The 22,843-nt window shown below is 41.4% G+C and overlaps 1 protein-coding gene across 1 annotated transcript; it reads left to right on the forward strand.

The window, feature by feature from the left end:
• The first annotated feature begins 2,575 nt into the window (after positions 1–2,575).
• appl2 (adaptor protein, phosphotyrosine interacting with PH domain and leucine zipper 2) lies at positions 2,576–22,834 on the forward strand. Its single transcript, XM_087796630.1, has 21 exons — positions 2,576–2,708; positions 6,213–6,311; positions 6,389–6,448; positions 7,472–7,543; positions 8,316–8,403; positions 10,097–10,138; positions 10,200–10,258; positions 11,315–11,461; positions 11,520–11,602; positions 11,668–11,820; positions 15,747–15,935; positions 15,995–16,037; positions 16,098–16,154; positions 16,232–16,326; positions 17,195–17,335; positions 18,420–18,472; positions 18,535–18,709; positions 20,679–20,715; positions 20,774–20,929; positions 21,574–21,621; positions 21,681–22,834. Exons 1-21 carry the CDS (start codon positions 2,652–2,654, stop codon positions 21,810–21,812), a joined length of 1,986 nt encoding a protein of 661 aa, XP_087652756.1. The 5' UTR covers positions 2,576–2,651; the 3' UTR covers positions 21,813–22,834.
• Positions 22,835–22,843: the final 9 nt, after the last annotated feature.

Raw genomic sequence — 22,843 nt, forward strand, 5'->3', positions numbered from 1 at the left:
AGTAGTTGTATAAGTAGTAGAATAAGTAGTATAAATAGTAGTAGTAGTAGTGGATGTACAAGTAGTAGAATAAGTAGTATAAGTAGTAGTGTAAGTATAAGTAGTAGAATAAATAGTATAAGTAGTAGTAGTAGGGAAATTATAAGTAGTAGAATAAGTAGTAGAAGTAGCAGTATAAGTATAAGTAGTAGAATAAATAGTAGTAGTGGAAGTATAGGTAGTAGAAGTAGTAGTATAATGTAAGTAGTAGTAATAGTGTAGGCATAAGAAGTAGAATAAGTAGTATAAGTAGTAGTTTAAGTATAAGTAGTAGAATAAGAAGTATAAGTAGTAGTAGTAGTAGAATAAGCAGTAGTTTTGGTATAAGTAGTAGAATAAGAAGTAGAAGTAGAATAAGTAGTAGAACCCCATGAGGGATAAAGCGGTAGAAAATGAATGAATTAAGTAGTAGTAGAAGTAGAAGAAGTAGAAGTAGTAGTGGAAGTGGAAGTAGTGGAAGTTAATGTAGTAGTAGTATAATAACGAGTAGAATCAGTAGTAGTAGGAGTATTAAATATAAGAAGAATGGACAACCAGAGAAAATGAAAAGCAAAACTTTTTTTACTGGAATTGATTTACTAAAACTCCAGTAAAAAACAAACAAAAAATGAAATAACAAATGCAATAGAATATGAATATTGTTGTAAAAAAAACGATATTAAAAATAATAGATTGGTGTAAGAGTGTTTGTATTTTTTGTCACTCGTGAAGGTATGTTAAGAATAATATTTTTTTTAAAACAATAAAAATATTAACAACATTCAAACATTCAAAATGTTAGCCTGCCTCCCCTGACCGCGTATCTCTGGTTATTTCTCAGGAGGGGATACAATCATGTAGATTTTTGTCATTTTGAGACCAATGCTGTTTCCTTAGCATCTGCCGAAACCATTCATTTTAATGTTTTTTCTGAGAAAATTGTTGCGATTCTATGTGAACTGAGGGTAGAAACGACACTGGGCTAATATAAGACATTGAAGATAGTTTTAACTAGAAATTCAAATCACTTTTTGCAAACACAGACCTCGTTAATCTCCGGCTTGAGGAAAATTCAGGGAAATACTTTTTCTCGAATCAGTGAAGTGTTTTTTTCTCTTCAGAAAACTTCTGAGAATTAATGGAAGTCTCTCTTCCTGAATGTCATGGATTTATTAGCATCAACTCACAGAGTTTTGTTGGTCTTGTTTTCAAACCAAGCTCTTGCTTGTGCGTCCATCTTGTTGTACATACAACTCACTAGTGTTTAGAAAACCATCAGAAGATAAAAAACCTTCTTGTGTTTATCATGTCAATAATTACACATCATGAGCTAAATTATGGGTCAAAGTTGTTGTAATAGAAAGAATATTGTTGCTTCTTCACATTTGAACGATTTTTAGAGCATATTATTGTTTATTTTCTCTTCAAGGTATTGATTTATTTATTTAATGTATGTGATATTTTAATTATAAAAGGTCAATGTAAATAGTTAAAATACTTTAACTATGTGTTTTTTTTAATATAATGCCTTAAGTAGGAATCTATGATCTTTGTTTATCAATAATATATAATAAGAATAATAAGTATGTCAGGCTGAAGGACATCACGTCTGACACTGTTGTGTGCAGTACAGGAGCACCTCAGGGGACAGTACTGGCCCCTCTCCTCTTCAACATCTACACTTCAGACTTCTGCTACAACACCGAGCTGAGTCTGGTCCAGAAGTTGCTGACTTTGAGGACTGGCGTGAGAGGAACCATTTGCAGCTGAACACCTCAAAGACCAAGGATCTGGTCTTGGACTTCGGGAGGTCCAGGACAAAGCCATATCCAGTGTCCATCGGAGGCGACGAGGTGGAGATAGTTCGCAACTCTACATACCTCGGTGTGTGGCTGGACAGTAAACTAGTCCTGCAACACAGACCAGACTTATGTGTATAAGAAGTGGTGTGTTGGGGTGGGAATGTGTCGAAGAGGATTGTCGACAGGTTGGACAGGTTGATCAGGAGCTCTGTGGTTGAAGCTGGACTCACTAATGAAAGTTGCTGAGAGGAGATCTCTGGACAAACTACTGTCCATCATGGATGATGACATCATCCTCTCAACACTGTCATCAGTGAACAGAGAAGCTGATGGAGCACGAATGCTCCTCCCATGATGCAACACTAATAGACTCAGGGACTCATTCATTCCTCGTACTATTACATTGTATAATTCTGAGTTTGGGGGCAGAAGTGGTGGGAAAAGGAGGGACTGTTCTATGTTAATCTTTATATCTTTTGTCTTTGTTATTTTTCTTTGATCTATGTTGTTTATCTTTAGGCATAGATTTTGTCATCTTGTGATTTCTTTTTAAAGAAACTTTGTTCTTGTTCTTATTTTTTATGAATGAACGACTTCAATTTCAAAGACTAAAATAGTTTTATTTGGGTATTGTGTTAAAGAATAAATAAATATTTATTCAATAGATATTATAAAAAAAAAAAGTGTTGTTAAAAAATAAACACAAAGAGACGCGGTCCCGCCTCCAGTGTGTACGTGTCCCGCCCTCGGTGGCGCAAAGCACTGTGGGAAACCGAGTCCAACCACTCAATAATTCAAGCCCTCACCTTCTTCTCCTCCAACGCTACCAATATGCCGGCTGTACACCACAAACTGCTCCTGGAGGACGCTCTCCAGGACAGTCCTCAGGTAGGCCCGTGTCAGGGTTTCACCTTTGACCTCGAATTTTACCCCCAAATAGCGCGACGTTGCGTTTTGACTCGTTAGCTTGGATGCTAACAGCGCAGCATCCTTGTGTACACCGCCTCCTCTGACAGCTCTCTAATGTCACATTGTTATTAACTCCAGCAGTGACTTGACTCTTTGTCTTTTCAAACAGTGTGAATTGTCTCAACCATCTGCTGAAGTACGTGTCTAGACATCGCTATTACAGCTATTATTATGGCTGTTATTACAGCTATTATTAGCAACAACCCTTTTTGTTCAGGGCTACGTGGATTCTGGCGAAGCTTGTGTCTTGAAACATGTCTCTGAATGTCCTCCATATATTAAGTTTTACAATCATTGCAATGAATTAAATTAAAGTTATTTTATTATTGTCCTCAATACTAGACGTGGCAAGAACTGACTTGTGTTTCCTGGATCAGATGCAGGTGTAATTTCACAAAAAGGTTTAAAGAGAAACATTTTTATTTGTCATTTATGTGACTTAAATGTATGTTTTTTTATGTCATGAGCAGCAGGGATGAGAACAATAATGCAAACCAATAAAGAAAACACCGTCATTTCCCTGAACATTAGTGGCCACTTATGCTTCTGCTGAGTGATCCACGTCCTGCACTTACTTTCGACATGATGATTTATGTTTAACCCTTCTGTGGTCCATCATGCCTCTGAGTCAATAAACTCCATTTTAGGAATAACTTTGTTCCTTTAAAGTTAAATCTGGGGAGTGTTTACACATGTCCAAGACACAGGAAGTCAACTGTCACTCTCTTTGATGAAATGATTGCTTTTTTGACCCTTTTTAATTGTAGTATTTATATTGAAGTCTTGGTCTGAGTGGTTCAGTTGAGTACCTCAATAGATGCCTCAATAAAATAGTTATTATTTTTTTTACCAATATTGTTGTCGTTTTTTTTTATAAAATCAACTTTGCCTTTAAAGTATACCCGAGTAAAATATGGCCTTTTTTGCCAGTGGTTTCTTTTGGGTCATGACGGTATAGAATAAAAAATAATTAAGATAAATACAAAGTAAAACGACATGAATTAAAAAAAATAAACAACATTACATCAAAGTGGATCCGACAGCAAAATAATTTTTCATCTTTTTATAGTTTTTAAAATGAGTTATGATGTATGTTGAATTTAGTTGTAAGAGCTCAGTTGATAATAAACAATAAATTATGAATTAAAAGATGAAATACAAGAATTTACAATAAAAAAATTGCATTTTTAATTAGGTTGCTATTCTCCTTGGAGTTTTCCAGTTCAATCGTAGTACAATTAAAAACATTTGAACACGTTGAATAAATTGCTCCAAATTGAAAAAAAGTCTTCATCAGCAGCATATTTAAATTTCAAACAACTTAAATTCTTGACGCAGTTCCCTAAATGTATAATCTCGGTTTGTCTTGTTTCCAATCTAGTTAAAGGGATTTGTTGTTTTAAAATAAAACTGTGTTAGCACATTTTTGTAAAACCTTCATCCTCTGAGCACGGAACAAATCTCTAAATTCTACACACAGGCGTTTTTTTGTTTGTTTTGAATTCTAATATGCATTTAGGTGAAAGTGTGAAGTAAAAACAACTGGACTGGACTATGACCAGACTTTATTCTAAGGTGTGTCAGTTTGCATGCTCGGACTTCAGTCAAATCTCTGATAGTCGCTGCTTTTACTAAAGGGCGTCTCATTGTGAGGTGTGTCTCTTTAAACAAAAGAAGATCAGGCTAAAAAAAGTGCTCGAAAGTCACCACACAAGCTCGTAGTTGTGTCAATGATAAGGATGAATTTTATTCCAGATATGTAAGTAAGTAAGTAACGGTTACTTGTAAAGCGCCTTTTTAGACTAGGGTCACAACAATCAGGGTTAACAATCAAAAACAAAACACAGTTAAAATATATACTTTAAAAGCAACAAGGATTTCTCTCCTCTGGTCCTGAAGCGTGTTCAGGAACCATCAGCAGACGCTGATCCACAGACCTCAGAGCTGGAGCTGGGGTGTAAGGCTGGATCAGATCACTCATGGAAGGTCTGACCATGAATAGATCTGAAAGTAAGAACCAGAATTTTAAAATGGATCCTGTAAGAAACTGGCAGCCAACGCAGAGTTTTAAGGATCGGGGAAATGTGAGTTCTTCTACTAGAGCCGCTCAGATTTCTCAAGCAGAGTTTTGTAAATAACTGCAGTTGATTTTGTTAAATGCGTTGACTTGCAGGAATATTTTTGTAAAAATGTAAATATTTGTCAAAGAAAGGTGCGGAAGCGCGGAAATAAAAGGCATGAACTGACTTGTGTTTCCTGGATCAGATGCAGGTGTAATTTCACAAAAAGATTTAAAGAGAAACATTTTTATTTAAGAAAAGGGTAATGTTGCAACCCCCAGACCTCCCCTACAGTACTCGCAGCTATGCATGCATCCGGCTACATTTTTAGGTGACAGAAAAAAATATAGCATTAATATCGATATCGCAATTCAAGACACCAATATCAAATAGAGCCCTTATTTCCAATATAGTGCAGCCCTAGTGAGCTCTCATTGAAGCTTCATGAAACAGTGTCATTATTTTTAGAGTGCACTAGATGGCGTCTCTGCACTATTTTCCTTTGTTTTGCCAGCAGTTTCACATATTTTTTAAACTGATGGCGCCACCTATTGACCTCTAAACAACATTACGCTGTTTCATGAAGCTTCAACGACATGTGATGTTAGGAGGATATTTAAAGGGGTTGTTGTCTGAGCATACTAGCACAGTATTTCATTATTATAGCTTGATATTTTTGAGAGGAGGTTCCTTTAGATGGTAATACCTTTGTTGTATAAAAGTAGGAAAAATAATTGATTTTGAGTTTTCAAAGTTAAATAAGGTAAAGATGTTGGTATTGAAGAGCATTTTAATTTATCAACGGTGTGTTACTTTATTGTTTCAACATAGTTTGTAACAAAGATAGAACGCATTTATAGGGAAAACAAAAAATCATCTGGTGGAGCAAATTCCATCGGCTGTTTGAGAGAAAACATTTTCAATTTTATATCTCGCACCAATTTAGTGCCACCACAAAAATATTTTTACAACACTGGCAATAAAATATTCTGATTGTGGTTCTGTTGAAGTCAATCTTCTGTTCAAAATAATCATCTGTGAACAAAGACAAGTTCCCCTTTGAGTACCATGGTCAAAAAAATAAATCTGCAAGACCCCGGTAAGTTAACAGCAATATGGCGAGTGTCTTTAATTTTTAGATGCTCAATTATTTTAATTATCTTCTTTTTATTGTTTCCCAAACAAATTTATTTCCTTCAACATCAGTTCAACTGTTATTTAAAGTCACGGTATAAATGTAATCAATCAATAATCTCTGTTTCTAATCGTATTTAAAACACTCTATAGGTCACGAAATTAACCCTCTCTGACCAAACCGTGACTTTGCGGTCCTTAAGTTTGAATGGTGTGATCCTCTCCACAGACTCGCTCGCTGCTCAGCGTGTTCGAAGAAGATTCCGTGATGCTCACCGACTACACCAACCAGCTGCTTCACGCCATGCAGCGAGTGTTCGGCGCTCAGGTAAACCCCACGAAGCGCCGACCCCCGCGCGACGCCGTCACTGAGTCGCTCTCGGTTTGTGTTTTTTGTCCCCACAGAGTGAGATGGGACTCGCCACGGAGCAGTTGTCCAGGCATCTCCTGGATTATGAGAAGAAGGTGATTTGAAACGTGCAGATCTAGAGTTTTCCTCTTTTCCTTTCCTTCAGAATAAACTGTTTAACAATGTCAACGTAACCTAGTTTTTATAAAAATATGACATTAAATTAGACCTAGAATATATCTAAGGAATAAATCAACATCTTAACAAAATATTTACAATTTGTTATTTATAAAGATTGTGACAAAACAAGCTAGCGTCCATGATGCTAATGCTACATAACCTCTTAATATAATTTCTTTAAACAAAAAGGTTGCAGGTTATACTGTTCTCCCTGTGTTGTGTTGGACTCCTCCAGATACCATGATTTCCTCCTCCAGACAGAGGTTTGAGGGCTCTATCTGTCTGTCGTCAGAGGGGTGTCACCTGCCTCTCGCCCTGGTTAGCTGGGATGGGCTTCAGTCCTAATTGGCTTGACTTAAGCTATGCACTATTTAAAATATTATGTATTTATTTTATTTAACACATATTGCACTCTTTTTAACTTATTTATATTTATACTTTTAAATAAATTAATTATTATATTTAAAACGTTATTTATTTATTCTGTTTATACTATATTGCACTATTTTTAACTTATTAATATTTATATTCTTTTTATTTATATATATATATATATATATATATATATATATATATATATATATACATTCACTCTGCTGTGTTTTTAACGGTTGCCAAGCAACGACATTTCGTTGCCAGTTTCGCTGCTGTGATTTCTGTGCAATGACAATAAAAGAAAGTCTAAAGTTAATTACATCTAAATAAAAAGCACCACAACAGTGTGATTTCTTTCCAAACGGTAACTTTCATCCTCCATCATTGATTAATGTTGAGAGAAGGTTGTTTTAAAAAAAAACATTTATCAAAGACAAAACAAACTCTTCCTCTTGAGGGTCGGCCTCGATCTTTCTGCTCAGACTAGTTTCTGGCACTTGAAGCTCCATCTTAGCAGGAACACTTTGATCGAATCCTTCTCACTTCTCTTTGTGTAATTGTGTTACTTTTCATTTCCTGTGCAGAACTTTGCTCTTGGGAAAGGTGACGAAGAAGTAATCGCCACTTTGCAGAACTTCGCCAAAACAGTAGGCGAGGTGAGTCAGTGTGTGTGTGTGTTTTTCTTCATGTTGCCAGCCATGTCTGTCCTTCTGTGTGTGTGAGAGTCAGGTGTGTGTGAATATATGTTTGTCCATCCATGTGTGTGTCTTTCTGCATGTCTTTTTGTGTTTTTATGTGTGTGTGGGTCTGTCCTTCAGTTTGAATGTGTTTCCTTGTGTGTGTGTCCTTCTTTGTGTGTGTCTGTGTCCTTCTGTTTGTGTGTGTCTTTCTGTGTGTCCTTCGGTCTTTTTTGTGTTTTTGTGTGTGTGTCCCTCTGTCTGTGTGTGTTTTTTTGTTTCCTACTGTGTGTGTTTCAGCATGTGTGTGTGTCCTTCTGTTCTTGTGTATCCTTCCTTGTGTGTTCTTTAACGTGTCTGACTGTTCTTTTGTGTGTGTGTATCCTTCAGTGCTTGTCCTTCCATGTGTGTGTGTCCTTCTGTGTTTGTGTGTGTGTGTGTTTCTGTCCATTTTTATGTTTATGTGTGTGTGCGAGTGTGTGGATCATAGGTTCACTCACAGCCACTAGAGAAGAGTCTCGTGCAGCAGCTGTTCTGATGTCAGTCTGATCCTACTTGAAAGAGGTAAAATGTTTGTGTGAAGCAAACTAGGTGTCGCTGATGGAGGGAGTGGATGAATAATGGCGTGCAGTTCAGAGTCCCACAGGTCTGAGCGAGTCCCGACGCTCTGAGCAGACAAATACTGAACTGATTTCACGTCAATTTGTCCAGAAACGAACCTTTAAAGTTGACGAACGTGTTTGTGCTGCAGCTGAACTCTCTGCACTGCGACCTCGCCACCCAGATGGCCGACGGCATGGTCTTCCCGTTGATCCAGTTCAGAGAGAAAGACCTCACAGGTACAAACACACACACACACAGATCTGGAGTTAAAGGAGCTTGTTTATCAAAACACAAGACTTACGCTTCATAAATGTTGATCAAATATTAGTTTTCTTTTGAGCTTCGGTTCACATGACACGACTTGATACTTGAAACAAACAGGAACCTCCTGCTTATCCAAACTGGTTTTCTACTCAAGTCGAGCTGTCAGCAACACAGCATTAACAACAGACACACAGGTTAAATACACAAATATTTATAGAGGAAACGGAAACAAAATGACGACGACATCTGTATTTTAATTTTTACTTTTCCGAAAACAACAAAATCAATGACAAAACTTCCAGATGAGATACAGATGCAGTTCATTCACAAATATTTTTATTTATCCTTTATTTATCCAGGTTAGTCTCATTGAGATTAAAATCTCTTTTACAAGAGAGACCTGGTCAGGATGGACAGCAAAACACGGTTACACATAAAAACAATTGCATACAGTATTACGTGCATTGGTACAATATAAGAAAAAGATACAAGATTACTGACTTAAAATCAGTCGCACTTTCCGATAGAGTCCGACGTCAAATTCCTGACAACAGCCTTAAATTTGTTAAAAATCACTAGCATTGCTACCTTGGTTTACAGAGTTTGCTGCAGAATGAGTGGCAGAATTTAACAAAGGACCCAGAAGGAATAAAAAGCTCATCAAAACAGTTTAGCATTTCAACCTTGTCGTGAACAAAAATGAGTCTTTGATCGTAATTCATACAAGTTTCGAGAAGCAGAAAATGATTTCATTGCTTTCCAGAATTTTCTCAGATCATTAAAATGTTGTAATAGTTGGATAGTACTCAGATTTGTCTTTCCTGAAAAGAGAAGTGCACTTGTTTCTCAGCTGTCGAAAGAGAAGCCAGTCAGCCTCAGTGCCTGACTTCCTTGCCTTGACTTACGTTCATGAAGCAGGACAGAAAGTTCAGTTCTGAACCAAAGGTTATCCCGACCCTTCATTCTAAACTTCCTCATAAAAGCATGTTTGTTTAGAATTTCAAGAAAGGTCTCATGGAAAAACGACCAAGCCATTTCTACATCATCAATAAGAGCTAATTCGCTCCATTCAAATAGATGGTGTAGAAAACCTTGCTAAGGTGGATCACATGGTCACATTCTGCAGCTTCAGTTTGATCAAACTAACGTGATGTTGTTCTGAATTGCGTCAAATAGCGGATAAGACATGCAGAATAAAACATTAATTTTGTTTTTAAAAGTAAAGATCATCTGTTTGGTGAAAGACAAACAAATTTATAAGATTGTGAATCATTTAAGGGAAGTCTTTTCTCACAATCTTTTCATTATTGATACTTGTGAACCTCATATTTTTAGCCATTAAATTGAAAATACTCAACATACTCATTTAAAAGTCCTTCGTTTGATAAATAATGCAACCTAGATTTTTTTTTTTACATTTTAGTTGCTAAAACCTTCACCCTTCCATGGTGGATCTGATGTTAAATCATGAAAACTGAGTTTAAAAAGGATATTTTACCTTCCAGTTACACAGTATTTAAGTGACTACGTCTGTTAAGACAAATACATGGTTTATTTATTTTTTTTAATTAACTAACTGAATGAAAAAAACAGCTGCTGGTCTTAACTCTTCATTTCTACTTGTTAAGAGGTTTCAAATGTTGACCAGAATGTTTGGGTTCTCAGAGATCAGCACGCTGAAGGAGATCTTCGGCATCGCCACAGACGGTGAGTTGAGACGTCGGTTCGATGATGTCATGGCGTGGATTATATGGTCGTCTCTGTGCAGAGCACGAGGCTGCCATGGTCAAGTACAGCAGACTCCCCAAGAAGAAGGAGAACGAGAAGGTCGGTCGAGTGTCTCGGATCCCAGAGACTGTAGCTTTGTGTTATTGTGTCACCTGACTATTATTTACAAACACACCTACACACATACATGCACACACACCTACACACACATTCATACACCTACACACACGCACATACACCTACACATAAACACACCCCTACACAAAACACACACATGAACGTACACACACCTACACACACACATACATGCACACACACTTACACACATACATGCACACACACATACACAAACACACACACACACATAAACACACACACACTTGCATATGAAAACAACCTACACATACAGTCAAACACACACACAATGAAGAAAAAATATGTTGTTTTTTTCTTCATTTTTCCTTTATCTTTTATTTATATATATATATATAAATATATATGTATTATAAACCTTTATATAATAAATAGAATACATTTATGAAACTTATATTTTCATTAGCATTCTTTCTTTATATTAACTTTTAAAAGACAATTTCAATCCAATTTTGAAATTGTGCAAATAATAAATTAAATTCATTTTAAATACATTTTCTTATGGTTGATATTTAATACAAATGGAATGTAAAGATTTGTTCATTCAGTTGGTTTTAATATTGTAAAGTCAACTTAAACAAATATTTATAATATATATAATTGTGACACAATATTTAAAATTTAAATAATGTAGAAGAAAGAAAGGTTTGTTTATTGGCATTGTTTTTAATACTGTTTACATTTTTAAATTTCCTTAAAATGTTTGTAAATTTCTTAGAAAATAATATTTACATTTTATTATTGTTTAAATATTTTCTATATGATGACTTAAGAAACAATGGTTTTAATAATACATTGAATTGTACATGAGGTAAATGTGAATTTCAATTAATAAACATATTAATGAAGGAAATTGGAAAAAATATATATTTAATTAGTTTTAATATGTTCAGACACTGTTGCTAAGTTTCATCAAACTCACACTCGTTTGTGAGCAGCAGCAAAAAGACGACATCTGTCGTATGAGTGACGACAGAATTGAACCCTCTGCTGTGTGCTCAGCTCAAGAACGACCTGGTGAAGGAAGTGGCCTACACCAGGAGGAAGCAGCACCAGGCCTCGCTGCAGTACTACTGCGCCCTCAACGCCCTGCAGTACCGCAAGAGAGTGGCCATGCTGGAGCCTATGCTGGGCTACACGCAGGCTCAGGTACTCGCACCTTCTCAGGTGAGCGTCCAATCCAGCTGTGACCTTGTGCTCGTTCCAGGTCAGCTTCTTCAAGAAAGGTCTGGACATGGTCTCCAAGAAGATGGACAACATGCTGTCGTCCGTGTCCAGCATGACCATGAAGTAAATTCTCTTCGTCGACAAATGTTTCTTCTCTCCGTCTCTCCGCTCACTCGTCTTCTGCGCAGCATCCAGAACCAGCTGGACTCCGAGGCCGAGGCCATGAGGTCGGCCCAGAAGGAGCTGCTGTCTGTGGAGGACACGGTCTACATGCCGGACCAGGACACGGAGACCGTCAACCGCACGCTGATCCAGAAGGCCGGATACCTCAACATCAGGAAGTAAGACTCTTTTTCCTGCATCTGATTGGTCACTTCTGCTTCCGCGTTTGGATTGATTTATTCATCAGAATCTTTTCTAAACAGACTCACACCTACAAAACACAATTGGCCAATACGGATCATTTTTCTTCACAAAAGCACATTTTGTTACCTATATACTAACTCTTCATTTCAAAATACAACACATCTTCTCTGCACACACTAACTTTAACAAAACACTGGAAAAATCTGACTCAAAATGAAATGATTCTGTCAAAGTTTAAAACTTGTTTTCACTTGACAAGGTGCATACAGTCAATCAAAGTACACCAGGGTTCAAAATACTGAACACATCTTAAGACGTTTTTATTTGTTCAGACTTTTCCTTGATTTTCTGGAACTCCTGTTGTGTTATCAGTTTTATCTTGACCTTTAAAGTGTATACTTTATTGAATATTGTTTTGATTGTTTAAGCGCTTTGTGACCCTGGTCTGGAAAGCGCTATACAAATAACAATTACTTACTTACTTACATTACAAAAACTGCGTAGACTTTTATGTTTTAGTTTTTACAGCTTTTTGCATGCAAAACATGCAATCCACCGTTTTTACACTACATTTTGGTTTGGAACTGTATGTCCACATGTAATGTTCACATTCAAAATCATTCCAGTTAAACGCAAATCAGTTTATTTTACTGTTTACTACAGGAGGTACAAAAACACAAGAGCATTCTGATCCAAAAAAACAACAGCAGCCCAGATAAAGAGGCGGGTAACTAAAAGAAAGCACAAAATTACTGTATCCAATCCTTGCGATCTTCAGGGTTCTGCCACATGTTTTCATCAACATCGCATCTGATATGATCCAAGGCGATGCACCTGCAATAAAACCGCTCGGTGTGTCGGATCCACCCTTGGCCATCACCAACCGTGATGTCCCTGCAGCGTCCATGGCTTCAAAGAGGGACATCTGGTCATGTGGCTGATGGTCATAAACCTTCCACCTCCATGCAGAGAATAACTCCTCTATGGGCTTGAGGAAATAATTGTGGAATAGAAGACGTGGAAGGAAGAGACGTACCAGACTTGGGTGGACTTCAAACCATGTTGTTACAGCTTGCGAATGATGGAAAGCCACGTTGTCCCAAGTGATCATAAAGGTCCTCATATTTTCACCCTCCTGACCCTGCTCTGGAACCAGGAGCTGGTAGAGATCTTTGAGAAAGGCAAGGAGGCACTTAGTATTGTAGGGTCCAACCTGACATCTGTGAAGGAGTAATCCTGCAATTGCAATTGCTGCACACATCTGTCCTGGTACAACAACTGTGGCCCTTTTTCCTATAACATATCATCCACGTCTGCTCCTCTCACTGCCCCTGCTTCTCTCACTGCTCCTGCTCCTCTCACTGCTCCTGCTCCTCTCACTGCTCCTGCTCCTCTCACTGCTCCTGCTCTTCTCACTGCTCCTGCTCTTCTTACTGTTCCTGCTCCTCTCACTGCTCCTGCTCCTCTCACTGCTCCTGCTCCTCTCACTGCTCCTGCTCCTCTCACTGCTCCTGCTCTTCTCACTGCTCCTGCTCTTCTCACTGCTCCTGCTCTTCTCACTGCTCCTGCTCCTCTCACTGTTCTTGCTCCTCTCACTACTCCTACTCCTCTCACTGCTCCTCTCACTGCTCCTGCTCCTTTCACTGCTCTTGCTCCTCTCACTGCTCCTGCTCCTCTCACTGCTCCTGCTCCTCTCACTGCTCCTGCTCTTCTCACCGCTCCTCTCACTGCTCCTGCTCCTCTCACTGCCCCTCTCACTGCTCTAGCTCCTCTCACTGCTCCTATTCCTCTCACTGCTCCTCTCACTGCTCCTGCTCCTTTCACTGCTCCTATTCCTCTCACTGCTCCTGCTCCTCTCACTGCTCCTATTCCTCTCACTGCTCCTCTCACTGCTCCTGCTCCTTTCACTGCTCCTATTCCTCTCACTGCTCCTCTCACTGCTCCTGCTCCTTTCACTGCTCCTATTCCTCTCACTGCTCCTGCTCCTCTCACTGCTCCTATTCCTCTCACTGCTCCTGCTCCTCTCACTGCTCCTGCTCCTCTCACTGCTCCTGTTCCTCTCACTGCTCCTATTCCTCTCACTGCTCCTCTCACTGCTCCTCTCACTGCTCCTCTCACTGCTCCTGCTCCTCTCACTGCTCCTATTCCTCTCACTGCTCCTGCTCCTCTCACTGCTCCTGCTCCTCTCACTGCTCCTGTTCCTCTCACTGCTCCTCTCACTGCTCCTCTCACTGCTCCTCTCACTGCTCCTCTCACTGCTCCTGCTCTTCTCACTGCTCCTGCTCTTCTCACTGCTCCTGCTCTTCTCACTGCTCCTGCTCTTCTCACTGGGCTCCTTGCTCTTCCTCTTCCTCGTCCAGACATTCCAGTGTTTCTCTTTTTCTGTTTCCAAACAGACTCCTCAGTCCTCGGTCCTCGGTCCTCTATCCTCGGTCCTCAGTCCTCGGTCCTCCTTCTAACTCCTGCCACTGAGTCTAAGCTCAATATACTGAACATAAATCATGTGTGTGTCAACGATTCAATTGTTTACTATCAGCTGAGATATATAGATTTTGATCTGATGTCATTGCAGAAGGAGAGGTTTTTATACTGTATCCAAGGTTTGGATGTTTTGTGTTAAAATTTGTAAATAATGAAAAAACAATCCATAGTTTTGTTGGGAGGTTTAGCTTGTCTGTTAAGAAAATGTAGGCATTGTGGAAATGTTTTCACTGACTGCATATTTTGTGAAAACAACAAGAAATGTGTGAATGGTTCGGACAAAAGTGTGCTGATAAAAACTGTAAGAAACTTAAGTTTCCCTGAATACATAACTTCAATATTTTTCTTTTACTTTATTTATCAGTTTTATTCCTCTTATGTATTTTCTGAGATTTATTGAAAAGGGTTCTTATTAGGGAAAGTTTCCAGCAGCAGGTGGCGCTCTCAGCCAGGACGTGCAAAAGCGCTCCGAGGACCTGCTGAAGTTATTCCAAATATCTTTGATAAACACGATGTGTCAGGTCTCAGGTGAGTCTGCGGCGTCAGCTCCGGCCACGATGGATGTTCCCGAGCAGGAAACTTCCTTAATGGCCTGCGGGGGCCTGGAAGTGCAGCTCCACCAAATGTCAGCGCTGTCAGAATCCGTCTTTACCTCCGACACGTCGCGGGCTCGCTGACGAATGTGCGTGACGGCGCAGAAAAGGTTTCCTCGCCACTACATCGTGTTTAATGACACGACGTGACAGCAGCTCGGCGTCGACGCTGACTCGGCTGGTCGCCGCACATACATCTCATCCTCAGCTTTTATTTTGATAGGACACCCTTTTTTTATTTCATATATTGTTCATGGTCTGGTGATCATGATAATGACGACTTTCAGAATAAGAGTGTGATTTATTAGATGACTCAGTTTCTCAAAGAAGATTTTATCCTTGAAAAAGTTTCAACCATCAGTGTTGATGTTCTGTAGAAAAAGGTTAAACCTGGACAACAGCGAGAGCTAATTGTTTCTCCACTTTTTTTTTCCGTCCATCTTTGAGTTTTGAGATTTTCAGCTGAAAAAACATAAAATCTTCTTATCCCTCGAGATGTGTGTATATATATATTTCTATATATATATTGACCGTGACCCTGAGATAACACAAAAGATACCACAAACCCATTTGTTTTCAGGCCTTCGGGTCATCTTGATCCTGAGATAACACAAGGGATAGCATAAGACATTTGTTTTAGGGCTTTCGGGTCACCCTGACACTGAGATAACACAAAGGATATCACAAGCACATTTGTTTTCGTGCCTTCGGGTCATGTTGACCCTGAGATAGCACAAGGGATACAACAAACGCATTTGTTTTCGGGCCTTTGGGTCACGTTGACCCTTAGATAACACAAGGGTTAAGACAATGTCTCTTCTCCGCAGCAAGACGGGTCTGGTGACCACGGCCTGGGACCGGCTCTTCTTCTTCACCCAGGGCGGGAACATGATGTGTCAGCCGCGGGGGGCCGTGGCGGGGGGGATGGTGCTGGACCTGGACAACAGCTCCGTCATGGCCATCGAGTGCGAGGATCGACGCTACTGCTTCCAGATCACGTCGCCGTCGGGCAAAACGTATGTGATATTTTCCTTAGAATCTTGAGCAGGAAGTGAGTTCATTCTACTTCCTCCAGATCCATGATCCTGCAGGCCGAGAGCAAGAGGGAGTACGAGGAGGTGAGTGTCCAACGTGTCCCTGAACGCATCACGACAAGCTCACGTCTGTGTCGTCTATAGTGGATCTGCACCGTCAACAACATCTCCAGGCAGATCTACCTGACCGACAACCCCGAGGTGACGCACACACACACACACAAACACACAGACTCACACTAGTGTGTTCCTGAGATAAAGCTGTTGTCGCCTGGCAGGCCGTCGCCATCCGCCTGAACCAGAGCGCCATCCAGGCCGTCACGCCCATCACCAGCTTCGAGAAGAGGCAGGAAGGCTCGGCCGACCCGGACAGGTGAGACTCTGGAGGCTCCAGGAGCAGATTCAGATGTTGACGGAGCAGAGAGCGTTTGGAAATGTGACTCAAACGAACACGTCAGCAGTTCATGCTTCACTGACGACTCGTCGTCGATTCAGCAGAACTTTAGTGTTCTTTAGTGAAAATTACACAAGATAAAATATGTGAAATACATTTTTTTTAATAAATATAAACTCTACTAATATTGAGAAGAAAATGGCTCAAATTAAAACGAAAGTTATGAGGAAAAACCCATATAAAAATTATATGTTCAAAACAATTTATATGATTTTTGAATGTATTTTGTTTACTTTTATGTTTATTTATTATATAAATGTAGTTTTATGTTGACACCACACTGGCAATAAAACGTTTGCAGGCAATAAAACTTACAAACGACACTTTAAAAAAAAAGAAAAAAAGTATAAAATGATAAAAACAAAATTAAGGTGTTAATGTTAAATGTTTTTTTTTCTATTCAAAAGGTTAAACCTGGACAACAGCGAGAGTGGTAAAAACATGTTGACCATGTGGACGACAGCAGGAAAAAACATACAAACCGATTAATCAATTAGTTGAATTAATTTGATTGATTGACATTTCAAAAATGTCAATAAATCTAACTGAGATGAAATGTCAACCAAATGTCACAAAAATGATCAAAACATTGCAAAGAGGCTTCAGTTGAGAAAATGAATGCTTGAAAAAAAGGTCAAACCTTCGCCTGAAGTCACAGAACGTCAGAGCAGCAGGTTCTCTGGCGCAGGAATGTCACGTGGACCCTCAGGTGTGTCTCTGCTGCGGCGAGACTCCCACCTGTCAATCAAACCTTCGCTAACGCTTTCACCACGTGTCGCTCCTGCAGGGCGAAGCCAGGGGGCGCCAGCGCCAGCTCCCAGAAGACCGGCCCTCCAGAACCTGAAGACCTGATCGCTCCCGGGACGCCGATCCAGTTCGACATCATGCTTCCGGCGTCGGAGTTCCAGGACCAGAACAGAACCGGGAGGTGAGAGAGTTCTACTTTTTTGAGTATTGTTTTGATTGTCTAAGCGCTTTGTGACCCTGGTCTCGAAAAGCGCTATATAAATAAATATTACTTACTTACTTATTTACTTACTTACTTACTTAGCTAGAACCAGAAGATCAAAGCATACTAGTGATGATGTCATGAAGCAGTGTCATGTTGTTAAGAGGTCAGTAGGTGGCGCCATCAGTTTAAAAATTATGTTGCATTAGGAAACGAAAGTTAAGAGTGCAGGGACGCCATCTAGTGGACTCTAGTGGACTACTGATTCCTGAAGTCGCACAATTATGATTCACAAAACTTTTTTTACAAAGACAATGACTTATCGAGTTATTTTGTTGTTGTTTTTTGATTTAAGTATTTCTACTTTTAGCTTAGTAAAAAATTTTTTTTTATTTTTAATCATATTTCTTTCATGCTTTACATTTTGATTAAATGTATATAAAAAAAATGATTTATTGTTTTTTATTGACAATGATCAATAAAAATATTCACAGCATTTAATTTTTGTGTTGCAATTAAACCACCGGCCTCTAGATGGCATCAGTCTTGAATGCTTTCCTGTGAAACTTAAGTGGACGTCACACACACTCCAGCGCATCATTTACTTATAACAACAAATATCACAAATGTCTCTCTGCCAAATCGACCAGCACGATAAAAAGACGTGCACCTGTTTGCTGACTGATAAGAACTACGTCTACCATATATTTTGCAAACTGTGCGCATCTGAACGTCCTCAACAGCTAAAGAAAGAATGAGATCAAGGAATGACTGAGGACGAGAGGATACAGTGACTCCAGCGGTTTTTAAAGCTGATGTTTGGACATATTTTGGTTTGAAAACAAATGAAAGCAGTTACGACTTCGTCAAGAGTCATGTGGTCTGAAAATTCTGCATCACCAGAGTCAAGTACTCGACAATACTACGAATATATACTTGTAACTACAGTATCACTATATATGGTATCGTTGTATCGTATCGGTAGATTCTTGAATACACTCAGTGTTGACCCGATCATGGTGGTTCAGTCAAGGTCCAGTTAAGTGACGTGTTTCTCCTCCAGACGCACGAACCCCTTCGGAGAAACGGACGACGACTGTTCCTCCGATAGCGACGGTAACGTTTCACGCTCACGTGTTTCTCAAGCCAGCGTTGATCGCCTCGTTCTCTCGCCTCAGACTCGCTGCTGCAGCAGGTGTTCGCTGTGCGATTCCTGGGCTCCATGGCGGTGCGCTGCGGCGACAACCAGGAAGTGATCTACGAGGCCATGAGGCAGGTGCTGGCGGCGCGAGCCATACACAACATCTTCAGGACGACAGAGTCGCACCTGATGGTCACCAGCAGCAGCCTCAGGTACGACCATTTGACTCGCTTCTGACCCGTGTCTGACTCGCTTCTGACCCGCTTCTGACCTGTGTCTGACCCATGTCTGACTCGCTTCTGAGTCGCTTCTGACCCGCTTCTGACCCGTGTCTGACCCGTGTCTGACTCGCTTCTGACCCGTGTCTGACTCGCTTCTGACCCGTGTCTGACTCGCTTCTGACCCGCTTCTGACCTGTGTCTGACCCATGTCTGACTCGCTTCTGAGTCGCTTCTGACCCGCTTCTGACCCGTGTCTGACCCGTGTCTGACTCGCTTCTGACCCGCTTCTGACCCGCTTCTGACCTGTGTCTGACCCGTGTCTGACTCGCTTCTGAGTCGCTTCTGACCCGTGTCTGACCCGTGTCTGACTCGCTTCTGACCTGTGTCTGACCCGTGTCTGACTCGCTTCTGACCCGTGTCTGACCCGTGTCTGACTCGCTTCTGAGTCGCTTCTGACCCGTGTCTGACCCGTGTCTGACTCGCTTCTGACCTGTGTCTGACCCGTGTCTGACCCGCTTCTGACCTGTGTCTGACCCGTGTCTGACTCGCTTCTGACCCGTGTCTGACCCGTGTCTGACTCGCTTCTGACCCGCTTCTGACCCGCTTCTGACCTGTGTCTGACCCGTGTCTGACTCGCTTCTGAGTCGCTTCTGACCCGTGTCTGACCCGCTTCTGACCTGTGTCTGACCCGTGTCTGACTCGCTTCTGACCCGTGTCTGACCCGTGTCTGACTCGCTTCTGACCCGCTTCTGACCTGTGTCTGTCCCGTGTCTGACTCGCTTCTGAGTCGCTTCTGACCCGCTTCTGACCTGTGTCTGACCCGTGTCTGACTCGCTTCTGACCCGCTTCTGACCCGCTTCTGACCCGTGTCTGACTCGCTTCTGACCCGCTTCTGACCCGCTTCTGACCTGTGTCTGACCCGTGTCTGACCCGTGTCTGAGTCGCTTCTGACCCGCTTCTGACCCGTGTCTGACCCGTGTCTGACTCGCTTCTGACCCGTGTCTGACTCGCTTCTGACCCGTGTCTGACCCGCTTCTGACCAGTGTCTGACTCGTGTCTGACCCGTGTCTGACTCGTGTCTGACCCGTGTCTGACTCGCTTCTGACCCGTGTCTGACTCGTGTCTGACCCGTGTCTGACTCGTGTCTGACTCGCTTCTGACCCGTGTCTGACTCGCTTCTGACCTGTGTCTGACCCGTGTCTGACTCGCTTCTGAGTCGCTTCTGACCCGCTTCTGACCCGTGTCTGACTCGCTTCTGACCCGTGTCTGACTCGCTTCTGACCCGCTTCTGACCTGTGTCTGACCCGTGTCTGACTCGCTTCTGAGTGGCTTCTGACCTGTGTCTGACCCGTGTCTGACTCGCTTCTGAGTCGCTTCTGACCCGCTTCTGACCCGCTTCTGACCCGTGTCTGACCCGTGTCTGACCCGTGTCTGACTTGCTTCTGACCCGTTTCTGACCTGTGTCTGACCCGTGTCTGACTCGCTTCTGAGTCGCTTCTGACCCGCTTCTGACCTGTGTCTGACCCGTGTCTGACTCGCTTCTGAGTCGCTTCTGACCTCCTTCTGACCCGTGTCTGACCCGTGTCTGACTCGCTTCTGACCCGCTTCTGAGCTGTGTCTGACCCGTGTCTGACTCGCTTCTGACCCGTGTCTGACCCGCTTCTGACCCGTGTCTGACTCGTGTCTGACCCGTGTCTGACTCGCTTCTGACCCGTGTCTGACTCGTGTCTGACCCGTGTCTGACCCGTGTCTGACTCGTGTCTGACCCGCTTCTGACTCTCTACTGACCCGTGTCTGACTCGCTTCTGACTCTCTACTGACCCGTGTCTGACTCGTTTCTGACCCGTTTCTGACCCGTGTCTGACCCGCTTCTGACTCTCTACTGACCCGTGTCTGACTCGTGTCTGACTCTCTTCTGACCCGCTTCTGACCCGCTTCTGACCCGCATCTTCTCCCACAGGCTTATCGACCCGCAGACGCAAGTCCTGAGGACCAGCGTGAGTACTGAACCTTCCTCGAGTCGACCCAGAGCTCGAACCCGTCTCCGCTCTCCAGGTCCAGCTCGGCGACGTGTGTCAGTTCGCGGCGCACCAGGAGAACGGGCGCCTGATGGGGTTCGTGGTCGAGGGTCGGGACTGGAGCGACGGAGACGAGGAGGGGGAGCCGTCGTTCAGCGCCTTCGTCTTCGAGAGCAACACGGAGGGAGAGAAGGTCGGTGGAGCGCCTCGACCAATAGGACGCTGCGATACTATGTGTTTCAGAATAAGAGTCTTGAATGAATTTGACGTTTCAAATGTTGAAACTTAAATTTTTTTGATTGAAATCTTATTTTCTTAATCATTTTTTTTTTTTTTTTTTTAATAACTGAATTTAAAAGTAGTTTTTTTTGGAACGAATTACAAATTATAAAAAATGTCTTAATTCAATATTTTTTAATTTGTAGCTTTTTAATTCAATATAAAAATGCTGGTTCATCAGTTACACCAGACCATCCTAGAAGATTACCGAGCTACAGGATGGAACAGCCAATCATGTGTCGATTCATCATGACAGATAAACCAACGATTTCACATATTTTTAACTAATATTTGCAACTAGTACTAGTTCTGCAGCTCGTCGCTCGATTGGATTAGTCTGGAAGGTGAAATAACATTAATATACTGTTGTTAAAAGGCTTTAAATGAAAAAAAAAATTGAATTAATAAAATGTATTATTTAATTATTGTTGTTAAACCAATTCATTTTGAAAATGTATTTTTTTTTTAAATAGAGATGATTTAATTCAATAAAAAAAACAATATTTCCATGAAATATAATCCAACATTAACAATGGTTCTGATCCATGGACTCCTCAGATCTGCTTCACCATCAGTCTGGCCAAAGACATCACTGAGGCGAAGAAGGTGAGCGTCCACCAGGTGGTGCTGTTGGACCTTCCTGACCGTCTCTCCTCTCCGCTCAGGACCCGGACGCTCTGGCGGAGCTGATGAGGAACATGCCGCTCACCAACGACGGCAAGTTCCTGCTGCTGGAGGCCGACGCCAGCGATGCCAGCAACGTGGACGGACCCGAGGACCTGGAGTCAGAGGCCTAGAGCGCTCACCCCCTGCAGGACTCCTGCCGGTACTGCGCCATTAGACTCGGGTCAGTGGGCGTGTTTGTACTAATCACGTGACCCCGGCATGTCTTGTGGGCGGAGCCTGAGGCGAATATTTTATTCTTAACTTTTGCACTAACCTGAACTCCAGGAGCTTTTTGTGACGAGTCGGCATGTTTGTGTCTCACCTGCTTAACCTCACTTCCTGCTACTCATGACGATGATGAAGGTGACGACGATGATGAAGATGATGAAGGTGACCTGTAACTGACAATAACTCTCACTTCCTGCTCGTGACGATGATGATGATAATGATGACAATGATGAGGAAGACGATTATGACGAAGCTGAGGTTGATAGAGATGAAGATGATGATGATGATGATAGAGATGAAAATGATGAAGATGATTATCTGTGACTAAAAATAACTCACATTCTGCTTGTGACGATGATGACGATAGAGATGAAGATGATGATGATAAAGATGAAGATGATAAAGATGCTGATGATAAAGATGAAGATGATGATAAAGATGAAGATGATAAAGATGATGATGATAATGATGAAGATGATAAAGATGAAGATGATGATGATAAAGATGATAAAGATGAAGATGATAAAGATGAAGATGATGATGATGAAGATGATAGAGATGACGAAGATGATAGAGATGAAGATGATAGAGATGAAGATGATGAAGATGCTAGAGATGAAGATGATAGAGGTGAAGATAATAGAGATGAAGATGATGGTAATGAAGATGACGAAGATGATAGAGATGATGAAGACGACCTGTGACTAAAAATAACTCACATCCTGCTCGTGACGACGACACGTGTGTGTGTTCTGGTACGACAACTCTAAACGTGTGTGTGTGTGTGTAAAATAAGGTGAAAGGTTAAACGATAACATTCGACTTCCTGTATCGACATCATCTCATGTACATAAACTCAATTACCCAGAAGTCTTTGCTCATCACTTGACAGTTGATTCCGAATAAAACTATTTTTGGACTAAAACTTTCAAAC

This window comes from Callionymus lyra, chromosome 8 (assembly GCF_982586985.1).
Source record: "Callionymus lyra chromosome 8, fCalLyr1.hap1.1, whole genome shotgun sequence".
NCBI lineage: Eukaryota > Metazoa > Chordata > Actinopteri > Syngnathiformes > Callionymidae > Callionymus > Callionymus lyra.

Coding starts and splice junctions, on each gene's coding strand:
- appl2 (XM_087796630.1), top strand. CDS start 2,652: ATGCCGGCTGTACACCACAAACTGCTCCTGGAGGACGCTCTCCAGGAC. Junction 10,259..11,314: donor AGAAGAAGGAGAACGAGAAG/GTCGGTCGAGTG, acceptor CTGTGTGCTCAG/CTCAAGAACGACCTGGTGAA. Junction 18,710..20,678: donor GTCACCAGCAGCAGCCTCAG/GTACGACCATTT, acceptor CTTCTCCCACAG/GCTTATCGACCCGCAGACGC.